This window comes from Amblyomma maculatum, chromosome 3, assembly GCF_055883805.1.
Source record: "Amblyomma maculatum isolate TAMU_Amacu chromosome 3, ASM5588380v1, whole genome shotgun sequence".
NCBI classification, from domain to species: domain Eukaryota; kingdom Metazoa; phylum Arthropoda; class Arachnida; order Ixodida; family Ixodidae; genus Amblyomma; species Amblyomma maculatum.
The window spans coordinates 217269294-217281793 of NC_139346.1; the positions used below are offsets into that span (position 1 = coordinate 217269294).

Here is a 12500-nt window from a genome sequence, read left to right on the forward strand (position 1 = left end):
GCCTGCTCAGCCTGGCGCATCAGATTCAGGTGGGCAGAGGATATGGCGCTGCGAAGTGAAGCGAGCGCAGTGATAGCAGAAGTTTTCCAAATGTTTTCTTTTTAATTTGATAGGCGCTACAGGCATCTGCAGTAATAGAGAAGAGTTGATATCGTCTTGCATATGAATACTCAACGACGACGGCAGTTAACATGCGCTTGCTTAGTGTCGCCGAATAGAATTTTTCTTATGTTTAAAGTACATTGCAACGTCAAATGGAGATGAACGTCGATATAGTTTCACTCTTTTTCTGACGATTGAGAAAGAAGACGATTGTCCGTTTGTAGCCTCGAGTTCGTACGCAAGCTCTGCATTGGCCGCTCACAGCAGGTGAATTTAAAATCTCCATCTGCACTGCGCTCACCATCCCTGCAATGGGTGACGTTGTTGCATGCCATCTACGCACCCTAGCAACTAGGAAGTTCTTCGTGGCGGGACGGAAACCGTCTGGCGTTTCCGAAACAGTCAGTGGCGATGGGACTCGATCGAAATCAGCCGCCCAAAGTGCAGGATCAGGTTCGAACACGGGCTGCGCAAGGAATTATTGATGCCAGACAAAACACAACTTTAAAACAGTTGAGGCTTGTCAGTTCCAGCTTCCTCATAAAGATGCTTTCGGAGAAAGAAATGGCAGTGTACTACAAAGAGAACCGGTCATCTTTTATGCATGAAACTCTGAAAACAAGTGCTTCCGCGAACTAATGACTAACTGACCGGCTGACCGACTGGGTGACCAACTATCACGCCTTTCATGTGAGCGATTACTTCTCTCAACTAACAAAATGCCTTTTACCTCATCTCCCACTTTCATTTGAAAGAAAGAAAGCTCGATTGAACTGAACCACTAAATCAGGCGCCTGTCCATTCTGCATAAGACGTTCTCTGTCATAAACATATGGTGGAGAGACGAATATCATTCACAAAAGAAACCGAAATGAATAACGGTCAAAGGGCCTACCTAGCCTTGTCACTTAGCCATCGTTTCGCCATGAGGACTTGCCGGACTTAACAGGATGACTTGACAAGGGGACTTACTCATACGAAGACAAGTCCTCTTGTCAAGGTGATGGCTATAGTGGACTGAGGCGCCAACCCTTCTTCATGTTGATCTGTCTTGTCACAAATTTGTTAAAACAGCGCTGGAGCACACAGAAATAGTAAATTCCGTGTCTTATGTGTCCAGGGCACGGCGTGCACGAGTAGATCAACGATGAAAATAAAGGCACGATCCCTCAGGATCAAAATAAAATTTTCTCCTAGAGCGCATTGCCTCGCTGTGGCCACGCGTTTCGAACGTCATGTATGATGCAGTTGTGTTGTTGTTGTGGCTGTAGCAAAAAAGAAAAGAAAATTCACCGGCCTGCTACTGGCTCTATAGCTGAGCCACCTCCGCTGCCTCGTGCGGACAGAAGAGAACATAGACAAGAAAGAAAAAAAGAAGAGGGAGAGAAAGACGCGCGCCGCAAAAAGAGCCGTCGTCTACCCCCACCGAAGCGGTGGCGAGTGCAATGACGGCCTACAACAGATACAAATTCAGTGGCAGGCTAGCCCCCGCCGCAAGCGGCGGTGACCTACCTGTCCCAGCCCCATCAGGGCCAGGATCAGCCACCCCTCCCTCCTATGAAGCAGTCGATCGGATTGAAGGTGCTGGGATTCCATAGCAAGTAAGATTATGTACAGCAAGATTTCCTGCGCTCATAAACATTGGAAAAAGGCGAGTCACGTCTGGGTGGCATCATTCAAGTCAGGTTCGCACCTCAAGGTCATTAGTACCAAACAACGCTGAGATACAAGTGGCCGCTTCGGAATTGAACTGAATGGCGTTCTTTCGTCCCATCTGCCCTCGAGCAAAAAAATAAAAAAAATAAAAGGAAACGTCATGACTAGAATTGAAATGGATGGGTTCCTTGATTCAGTAGCTTCCGGTGAATCACGACTGGTATATAAGCTACAAACTCCAGTAGATTGTGTTTATGCTTGCAGATGCACATCAAACGTTCGCGGTATCGCATTTACCAACCTGTTTAGAATATATATCTCAGCTCACTTGAGCCAAGGTTTTAAAAAATGCGATGGGCCCCAGCCCAGTGAAACTAATTCAGAGCTGTTCAGAGTCGCCAGAGTCGCCAGTTTTTTTTTTTTTTTTCGTTCACCAAAGTTAGTTAAATAGGAAGGGCGAATTACTTATTTTTTAATTATTGCATTGAGAGAAAAAGTGTCAATACAAAAGCAGTAGATATCCTCGGAAAATGGCTAGCTACGTTGTTTCCGTCAAACTACCGTTTACGTAAAGTGATATATTTACCAGCCGGAAAGGACGCCCGGGGCAGTAAAAAAAAAAAGAAAAAAAAAAGGAACTTTGCTGTGACTGCGGCGTCACTTTGAAGCCTCGAGACGCGTCCGAGATAACACAATCCTCTTTTGTCGGCCGTGCTCTCTACGATAAAGCTGGTTGTGTGCACTTGGTAAATGATTTAAAATAAAAGCTGATCACGTGACAGCTTTTTTGAAGGCCTATAAATAGGGCGGCGTAAGCCGTAGAGTGATGGAAACAACGTACCTAGCCGTTTTTCGAGGGGAGAAGACCTATACAACTTGTGTATTTACACTTTTTCTCTCAAGGCAATAATTTAATAAAATGGCTAATTAGTAATTACTAATTGATTAGCTTTGGTGAACGAAAACAAAAATACTGGAGGTTGGCATAGGCGACTCTGAACAACTCTGTATTGCTTTTACTTGGTTACGGTCCACCGCATTTTTTAAAACCTTGGTCCAAGTTATAGAGTCCGAGCGCCAGCCGGCCGCGGTGCATAAATTCTACCAAGGAGTACCCGGGTTCGATCCCGACCGCAGGCGGCTGATCATATTCTCGGCTCGGCAGCTGAGATCTCGAGCGAGTGTGTGCGCCTGGGCGTTTCCGCTGAGCGACTCGTGGACTGGAGCCCAAAGAAGTAAGCGAGATGTGGAAGAGGGTGCTGTAAACGTAGAATGAGTAACGCCTGGCAAGAGATACGGCCAGCATCGTAGTTGCGAATAGCCTGTTGAGAATCACTGATGAAGACTTTGGTATGAGGGTCGGCTAGCGCTAGCGCAATGGCAACCTCCTCAGCTGCGGTGACTGTTTCTGCATTGCGAATGCTGCAGGCTGTGTACCAGCTGCAATGAGGGGCGAGAGCTACCGTCACCATCACTGGCCTCGATGGATGGTAAGAGGCGTCCGTATACGTGACGTCCGGACGTCCGCTGAATTGTTTCTCGAATTGACGAGCCCGGTCGGCCAGTCTCTCGGCGTGGTGCTCCGGGTGTCCGTTTGGGAATGGGAGGAATGCGGAGATTTAGGCGATATTCCGGTGTTAGTTCAGCGTAACTTGGGGCCGATCTCGACGGGGAGATCCCAACTTGCTGCAGTACCGCTCGGCCAGCGTGTGTGAGTGAGAGCCGCTCATACTGGGCGGTTAGGGTTGCTTCGATCAGTTCGCTCACGGTATTGGAGATTCCGAGAGCCATGAGCTGAGAGTATGATCAGCCACCCTGCTTCCGCTGACACTAATATCTCACGCGCTTGTCTACTCACCACTTACACGGACATACTCCAGCACTACCGACTCCAAAGATGCACATATCCACCCGCACACCGCGATCTAACAAGACGCGAGGCCGTCCAATGGCGCAAAATACAAACTGGCAGCTTCCCACACCCCATCTTATACAGCAGGATCTTTCCGGAACAGATATCCCCCATGTGTAAACACTGCTCAACTCCGGCCACTCTCATACACATGGCGTAGACTTGTACACACTACAACACAGACAACTCAAACACCCCAGAGACGTGGAAGTCTCTTCCGAGCCAGCAGACCAACGCTGGCTTATCCAGCGCGCGGTGGAGGCCGCGGCATCCCGAGGGATCCCCGCCGCGACCTCCTCTAAGCCAGCGCAGCCGGTCCTTTGACTGGTCCCCTGTTTTTGGGTGCAATAAAAGAGTTCACCACCACCACCGGCGGCTGCTTTTCGATGGAGGCGAAACGAAGTGGCACCCTTGTGCTGTGCGATGTTGTTGTTGTTGTTGTGGATGTAGGAAGAAGGAAAAGAAAATGCACGGGCCTGCTACTGGCTCTACTCCGGCACAGTAGTCGGGCGTCTTACCACTGCACCACCCCGGCGGGGCAACATTTTCTGTAGCTGAGCCACCTCCGCTGCTTCGAGAGAGAGATTGGTTGATTTATGGGAAGGGAAAGGCGCGGTAACTGTCTCACTTGTTTTCTGTGGACACTTCAACTGCACCTTAAGGGAAGGAAGGAAGGAAGGTGGGAGTGAAAATGAAAATAGAGAAAGAGGAGCCGTAGCGGAGGGCTACGGAGTAATTTAGACCACCTGGGGATCTTTAACGTGCGCTGACATCGCACAGCACACGGACGCCACTTCGTTTCGCCTCCATCGAAACGCAGCCGCAGAGGTTGGGTTCGAACCCGGGTACTCCGGCACAGTAGTCGGGCGTCTTACCACTGCACCACCCCGGCGGGGCATCGTGCAGACAGAAGAGAGAAAGTAGAGAAGGAAAGAAAAAGAAGAGGGAGAAAAACGCGCGCTGCAACAGCCGTCGTCCACCACCTAAGCGGTGGCGGGTGCAATGACGGCTTACAACAGATAAAAATTAGGTGGCTGGCTAGCTCCCGCCTGCCGTTGCAGCCGCGTAGGGCCAGGAACAGCCACCCTTCACCCCCTACTTGCTCAATGTGCGATGTCAGTGCATGTTAAATATCCCCAGGTGGTCGAAATTACTCCGTAGCCCTCCACTACAGCTCCGCTTTCTCTCTTTCCACTTTCACTCTCACCTTCCTCCCTTCCTTTACGGCTCGGTTCAGGTGTCCACAGTGCAAGTGTGACAGATACTGCGCCTTTCCCTTCCTGTGAACCAATTATTATTATTATTATTATTATTATTATTATTATTATTATTATTATTATTATTATTATTATTATTATTATTATTATTATTATCCCCTATGGCACCTCTTTCCACTTTGACTTCCACCTCCCTCCCTTCCCTTACTGCGCGGTTTAGGTGTCCACAGAACAAGTTTGACAGATACTGCGTCTTTCGTTTCCTTGAACCAATTAATAATAATATTATTTTTTTTATTCATACAATACCAGCAGCGCCACTAGGGCGTTACAGCGGGGGGCACAAAACATCATAAAACAAATCCACAGTTTTGCGGCAAACTACATCCTCTGGCAATGCGTTCCAATCATTTATGGTACGCGGAAAAAATGAATACTTAAACAAATCAGTACGGCATTGGTTTGCTCGAAGCTTCAATTTATGGTCATTTCGAGAAGAAACATAATGTGGTTGCTGTAAATAACTTGAAACAGTGATTCCGGTTTGATTGTGAAAAATGCTGAAGAACAATTTAAGTCGCAAACCTTTTCGCTGTTCATTTAAAGAGTAGCAGCACAGTTCACGTTTCATATTGGTAGCGCTGCGAAATCGATCATACTTCCCCATAACAAACCGAGCAGCAACAGATTGTATGCGCTCAATGGCGTCAACATGCACACGATGGAACGGGTTATTTATTATTATTATTATTATTATTATTATTATTATTATTATTATTATTATTATTATTATTATTATTATTATTATTATTATTATTATTATTATTATTATCGTCGTCATCATCATCATCATCATCATCATCATCATCATCGTCATCCACCTGGGACGCTAACCCACACGCCAGATGATCCAAAGCTTCGACTACTACTGCTACATGTGTTACTTAATCGGATAATTTCCAGCTTTACTAATGTTTTAAGCACTATACCTGTCTGAGTGAGCGAGCGCGCCGTTTTAGCGTTTTGACGTGTTATAATCGAACATAATTAAATTTTCTAGAATACGCAGAAATCTGAATTACTTTGGTAAACCTAGAATTTTTTTACATTTGTACAATTTAAAAGTCATCCAGTAATGATAAAATGCTAAGCGCTGAGAATGTTTTCCACCACATCTTTTCAGTTGGCAATAAGAAGGTTGATGTGGGCCCGAACTTCAGTGCGAGATGAAGCGTTTGGGTAAGCCCGCGTTCAAACAATGGCCGTCAAAACGGGATCTGAACATTCGTAGAACTTCCTGACACCGCGCTGCCGAGACGGGTGCTCTTAAACAGCGCGATCAGATTTATTATTTCCGAGCGTCCCTTTCTCAAAAGGAGCAATGAGAGTAACTCCACTCGGTTATCGTTCTTAGTAATAAAATTATTCTCTCGCTCTTTCTGGGCGTGTTCAACCTTGTTTGACAGCGAGAAACTCATCTACGGAGGAAATAATTTAATTTTAAATGTTTTCAACACTTGATTCAAACTCGTAACGACGACATCGAAAATGGCCGGTTTCCGTTCGTTTCTTTCTTAACTTGTAGCCGGGGTGGAGCAGTGGTTAGGGCGCTCGACTACTGTTCCCAAGGATGCGGGATCGAATCCCGGCCTCGGCGGCCACTTTTAGATAGAGGCGAAAAGCAAGGCGCCCGTGTGCTGTGCGATGTCAGTGCTCGTTAAAGAACCCCAGGTGGTCGAAATTTCCGGAGTCCTCCATTAAGGCGTCTCTCATAGCCTGAGCCGCTTTGAGACGTTAAACCCCACAAACCAAACCAAACCATTCCTTAACTTGTAATAGCTTCGCTTTCAGCGAGAACGCAGCTTCCCTGTGAATAGAACCCGATAGCCTAGTAATACAGGCTAACTTGTATATTTAAAATTATCTTTGACTCCGCGCCAGTGCGCGAGCAAGTGCTACACTGGATACCCAAGCTTTGTTCCCACCCTTTGCATGATGCGGGGGCTCTTGAAGGCAATTTTATGGCGCAATATTTAAAACTTCCATAATATGAGCACCTTTATTTTCACTACAGGCCAGTATGAGGCACATTTTTCAGAATATTTACAACTAGAGAAGATAGAACGCGGTCCGCGAAAAATAATACATGTTCGTCACAGCGAGGCGTGCATGAAGTCAGCCTTCACCCATCTGCCGGCCATCAGGAATGGCCACGGAGAGCTATGTGGTCAGAACACTGACCTTTCACCCTGAGCTGTGCGCCGGCGAACTTGTGCGTCTCTTGGCTAAGGTTGGCGGGCCGCCGCGAGCTCTCGTGAAGAACTTGCACGCTCGAGAGGTCCAGGCCCCGACGCTCTAGTAACGCTGTGAGGGCGTCCCTGCACAGGGAGAGAAAGAAAGGGTAAACATAGGCTGCAGGTGAGACCAAGCACAAACACTCACTCTTCCGTCAACGGGCAATAAACACATCAAGAAATTCAAAGAGGGGCTGTTCCTAAAGATACACGATGCTACAAACAATGGCAGCATGGCTGCGTGGAGCTGCGGCCAAATGAAGAAGCTAAGTTTTTTGACAGCTGACAACCTCCTGGCCGGCTCTTCATAAAGGACACTGTTCTATATCTATTCTCGCTGGGAGATAAAAAAACACGTGATAACTTGGCGAGGAAGTGGGCACAAACAACTGCATATTCCCTTGGAGCTCGCGATAAGATTTGATGTTGTTTAATTGATCCAAAAAGCAGTCTGTTGCCGAAGGATGCCAACGTGCGCGAGTGACAAGGCGGTATGATTGTACGCGCGTGTGGTTCAGCGTTCAACATTTGTTCTCAATGATCTGGATTCTAAGCTGCGCGTTTTATGCTTTATTCCATTTAGAGCAGATTTATTTTCTCCGTTAGTGAACCAACATGTGAACAAGGTGTTCCGCGTAAACTGTGCTAGTATTCAGAAATACTATCTTTTGACGTAGTTTTACGCGTCCGTACGTGCTAGATAAATCAGATCCAAAAACTGTTATCGCGTAGCGCAATCAATTTACTTTTTATACATTCGCTAAAGCCTGGGACTCATGAAGTGAGAAAACGCACAGAGGGCCAGAAGAGACGATAGTCTGAGGCGTGCAACACAGCCTCCTCCGCTCCCGTACGCTGCCTTTTAAATTCGTTTTCCACCTTTAATTAATGAACCAAACTTTTCATGCTGAAATCCAGTTGAAGAGGCAATTCGTATCACAAAAAATAAAAATAAGGAACGAAATTTCTGCATCGTTGGCCGGACTGCAGTGCGGAACTGCACACTCCCGAACATACACGATCGTTAAGACAAATACCGGCACACATGCGCGTTGCAAGGACACTCTCGCTCAAGCAGACGAGCTGCTGCAGCCAAATTAAATCGCCATCGTCGCTGTACAGAAAGATATAGACGCGTAGTGATTTCTCTTCTCCGGAGAGGCGGATCAGACGATAACTTCCGCGCCTTTTCTTTTTCTCCGTAGTAATAGCTAGCCCCGTCGGCCGGAGGCATATTTTATCACCTTGGGACTCTCGTTGTTCGCTCGCTTTTCCGCTTTCTCCTCCCTCCTTTTGTTCGCATGCTCTCACGTACACTTCTATGTTTGCACCAACTTTCTATTGGCTTTTTTCTCAACTCCTACCGTACAAAAAAAAAATACCATTATGTCTAGATCATTGTAGAGTTTTGAATTAAAGCATCAGACGTATCTAGCCAGTCTTGAAACATTCAACAGAGGCATATTATTTTTCCTCCGCTGCAAGAGACAGGGACGGCCGCAAGCTCAAAAGGGTACCCTAAGCTGAACGCAAAAACGCTACGCGTCAGCAACCACAAAATCAGGTGGAACGACGACAAATATGTCAGGGCTTTCCTCCCTCGGAGACGAAAGCGGCTGCGTTCTAGAGATATGGTTTGAGTTTGGAACAGTATAATCGATGCGGAGGGCCCTTTCTCGAGAGCACGGCATCCTGAATATCGCTGACGGAAAGAAGACGCGCATCATGATCGAAATCGACGGTCGTGTCGATGCACAAGGTAACGAGGTAGCAAAGCGCGGAGAATCGACACAGCAACAAAAAGAAAGAGAAAAAGGGGTACAAATGCGCGGAAAGTTTGGACAGTTCTGCGGACAGTTTACGCCCATGCTTGTGCCTCGTTTGCAGCGAGCACTTTTGGAGGACGACACATATTACATCCAGAGGACAAGATGTCCGCATCAGAAACGGCGCCAGGACATCGAAAACGAGATCCCACCCCGACAACGAAAAGTTGTCAGGGGTATACGCGCGCAATGATTTGGACAACGATAAAAATAATCGCCGGAAGCAGTGACTGACGGCAAAAAAAAAAAAAGTCAAACAAGGCGAGCTTTGAAGATGTCCAACACATACGTACAAACTTGACAGACGCCATCTTTGAATTCGCGAAGACGGAGCGTGCAGCAGAATAGGAGGCGAAAGAGGGCACGATACTGAAAACCCTGGCCAGAATGAGACAAGCGAGACGCGAGGTTCTTGAAAGGCAACCTTATCTGCAACGCACAGCAGATGGTCTGATAAAACGAAGGCCAGGAGTTGCTTCGACGGCGCTGGCTTCCACAAAACAGACATCGTTCTCGCTACGGAGACATCGCTTCTTAATGAACCACTTTCATAAGTATTAACCGGCTTCAACCCAAGCTTTCATGCCTCACTATTGGCGGAAAATAAGAACTTTTAAATACAACATATAGCTACACTTTACGTAATCCTGCGAAGCAGTAACGCGCATATTCAGAACCTTACTAAAGCTTTGCTGCGACACCATGAGCAGGGTATAACGTGTAACGTGGGAGAACGCACAAGGCGAGGACAAAAAGAACGAGAGCATAGACGCAAACAGAAGCAGGCACGTGATGCATCTATGCGAGCGCATGCTGGCATGCAAAAGGGACAATGGACATATCTGCTTTACTGTACATATTATATGCGGAAATAAGTTTAGCTAATTCATACAGCATCACGTTGAAGAAAGTGAAGAGATAACATAAAAGGCCTGGTAGGAAAAAAGGAAAAAGAAACAGGCGCGGCGGAGCTGAACGCCCAATAAGGGCAAGCATCGCAATATTGGGAGCACGATTCTCAAGGAAAATGAACGACAAAGGCCCACACCAATCATTACTACGCATTTTTAGGTGGCGCACTTTTATGCGCCGAGGCGTGGTAAAATCGTGACAGCTTCCGCATGCTGCTCTACATCGTACGTGAAAGGAAAGCGGCTGAAGTTATCTCCATTGGAAGCATAGTTATAAATCGGCAATCCGCAAATGCCGATCGCGCTCCGTCATTATTTTTACACGAAGAAACGAGCCTGCGCAGAGACTCGAGTAATCCCAGGAATACGGTGCACAGGAAAGGTATACACACGCGCGCGTACAAGAACACACACCCGACGTGCGCACATCTTCACACACAACAGGCTCGCTCAGTTCGAGGGACGCCTTTCATGAACAGTGAACGATACGAACACTACAACCCAAGCGCGAATGCTAGGATACCGCCGTGCAAAACTATAGGAGGGGGGTGTTGTGCACGCAGGAGGAGCGGTGGCTCGCCGGCACTAAGCAGGGGTTTCTTCAAAACACACAGTGCCTGAATATTCACGCTCACTCAGGCGCTCAAATGAAAACAAGCGTGGGGCTTCGAGCGGCGTGTTAAGCGAGCGCGTATGTAAAGTGGATCAATCGAGACAAGCACGCACGGCTGTAAGCGACGCTCTTCACCACACGCTCGTGGTGCGTCGAAGGGCGGGATGCATGGAAGAGAACCGCGCCCCGGGTGCGACCATATAGCGCGTACCTCCATTACTGAGAGACCTAATTAGCCTCAATTAGAGATAAGCGCCGACGCGCATCATCCCACTCCCATGCATGATCCAGCGCCGCGGGTCGAATCGTCAATACGGACCGTGCGCTTGCGAGCGATAGCCGAGCTCTCTTGTACATTTTTTTTCTCTTCCCACCCTCTTTACCACGCAGGCAACCACGTTGGCGCCACCCATGCGAGAGCGTGCGTGTGAGTGTTTACGGGTACGGGTTAGGCCCGCAATGGCGGGACTTATATAGTGCGCGCGATTGATTGCACGGTCGTCCGCAGAGATGCGGCCTGATCCGGCTCTTCGATTGCCGCCGCCTCCACTGTTTTCATCCCGGACAAAGGATGCACAGTCTCTGACGCTCTCGCGAGAGTCGACTGCGTCAGGCGATAGATGGCTCGCCGTGAAGCTGCCGGCCGCGATGGCCGATAAGCTGGGGAAGGGGGACGAAGAGTGGTGGTGTTTCGAAGCGAGGGAGCGCGCGGTCAAATGGGACGCCCCGATTTCATTAATCTCAACGCAGCTCCTTGTATAGCGCCGCCTCGCTGTATATAAATGCGTTACATCGAGCTCAATTCGGAGCAGAACAGATTTCGTCGCGCTTTTGAGGGGAAGAGTGAGAAGAGAATTTCCGGCCCGCGAGGTTTGTGGTCAAAAATGCGGCATCGCCTATAGTTACGGATTTCGGCGGCACATCAAAGACGTGATTGAGACATCAAGTTTTCGGAAAAGCCGACTAAAAAAAAGAAGATACGCACTTCGACAAATGGAAGTAAAAAAAAAAAAATTAGAAAGAGTGGAAGGATGGGAACAAGACTGGCAGGGAGGAGAAGTGCCTCTCCAGCCGCGTGACTCGCTCGTCTAGCTTGACTGAGTACTTGCTCATTGCTTTAATTTTTATTCCGCCCTTACACCGCGGAACAGAGCGGAATACGGTGTCAGCGATCACGTGATGAGCACGACCGCGGGATTTTCAGTGTTGCGAGTATACAGCGATATCAAAAATCATTCAGGAAATTTCTTTGATTCGAGACGGAGGTAGAAAATGGGAAAACACAACAGTAGACAAAGAAAATGAGGAAAGGAGGGGGGGGGTGGTGATATGATGACGTCATCTACGGCGACTGCACGTTTGAAACCCATAACCGTTTGTTCGAGGGAATAAAAACAAAGCCACCGACGTTAAACCCCGCTAAATTGTGTTCTTTGGCGGCATGCGAAGACGCACGACAGGAACAGTGATGCCATCCCGTAGCTTCTCAGAACTATTTTAAAGTAGACCGGAGAAGTATGTTTTACCTGTAAAAGTTTCAGCAAAAATGTCTTCCTTTTAAAATATATAACTTTAGATACTTTAGTAGCTCGCCAGCTAGCTTGAGATATTCGTATGACATCAACAGGCAAGGATATTCATCATGTACAAGAAGATGGTTGCGCCATTTATACGTGACAGTGTAAAGCCCCTTTGCAGAATGTTCGGAGTCATGCGGCACAGGACGGACTCTTAGAAGCACACAGGCGCACTCCTATATATCGCTATCAGCGGCCATCAAATAAAGCGGAGAGTTTCCGTTTTCGACATGTGGTCGACACTGGACATATCGAATCAGAATATTTCGAACTATCATACACATCGAAGCAATAGATTATGTCTTTAAAGGCCCTGTGTAAAATATAGAAAGTCGCACGGTGTATCGAACTACAATTTTGCCGGTCGTTCTATATATCGAACGGCCCGCCGC

General features: G+C 47.6%; 1 protein-coding gene across 5 annotated transcripts in view; it reads right to left on the bottom strand.

Annotated features, from left to right (window-relative positions):
* LOC146197713 (pleckstrin homology domain-containing family G member 5-like) overlaps window positions 1–12500 on the bottom strand; it is a 767578-nt gene that overhangs the window by 85811 nt on the left and 669267 nt on the right. For all 5 annotated transcript variants that reach the window (XM_084599624.1, XM_084599625.1, XM_084599626.1 and 2 more), the window contains one exon: window positions 7129–7265. In XM_084599624.1, coding sequence (XP_084455750.1) covers window positions 7129–7265 — 137 coding nt within the window. The remainder of the gene's footprint in view (window positions 1–7128; window positions 7266–12500) is intronic.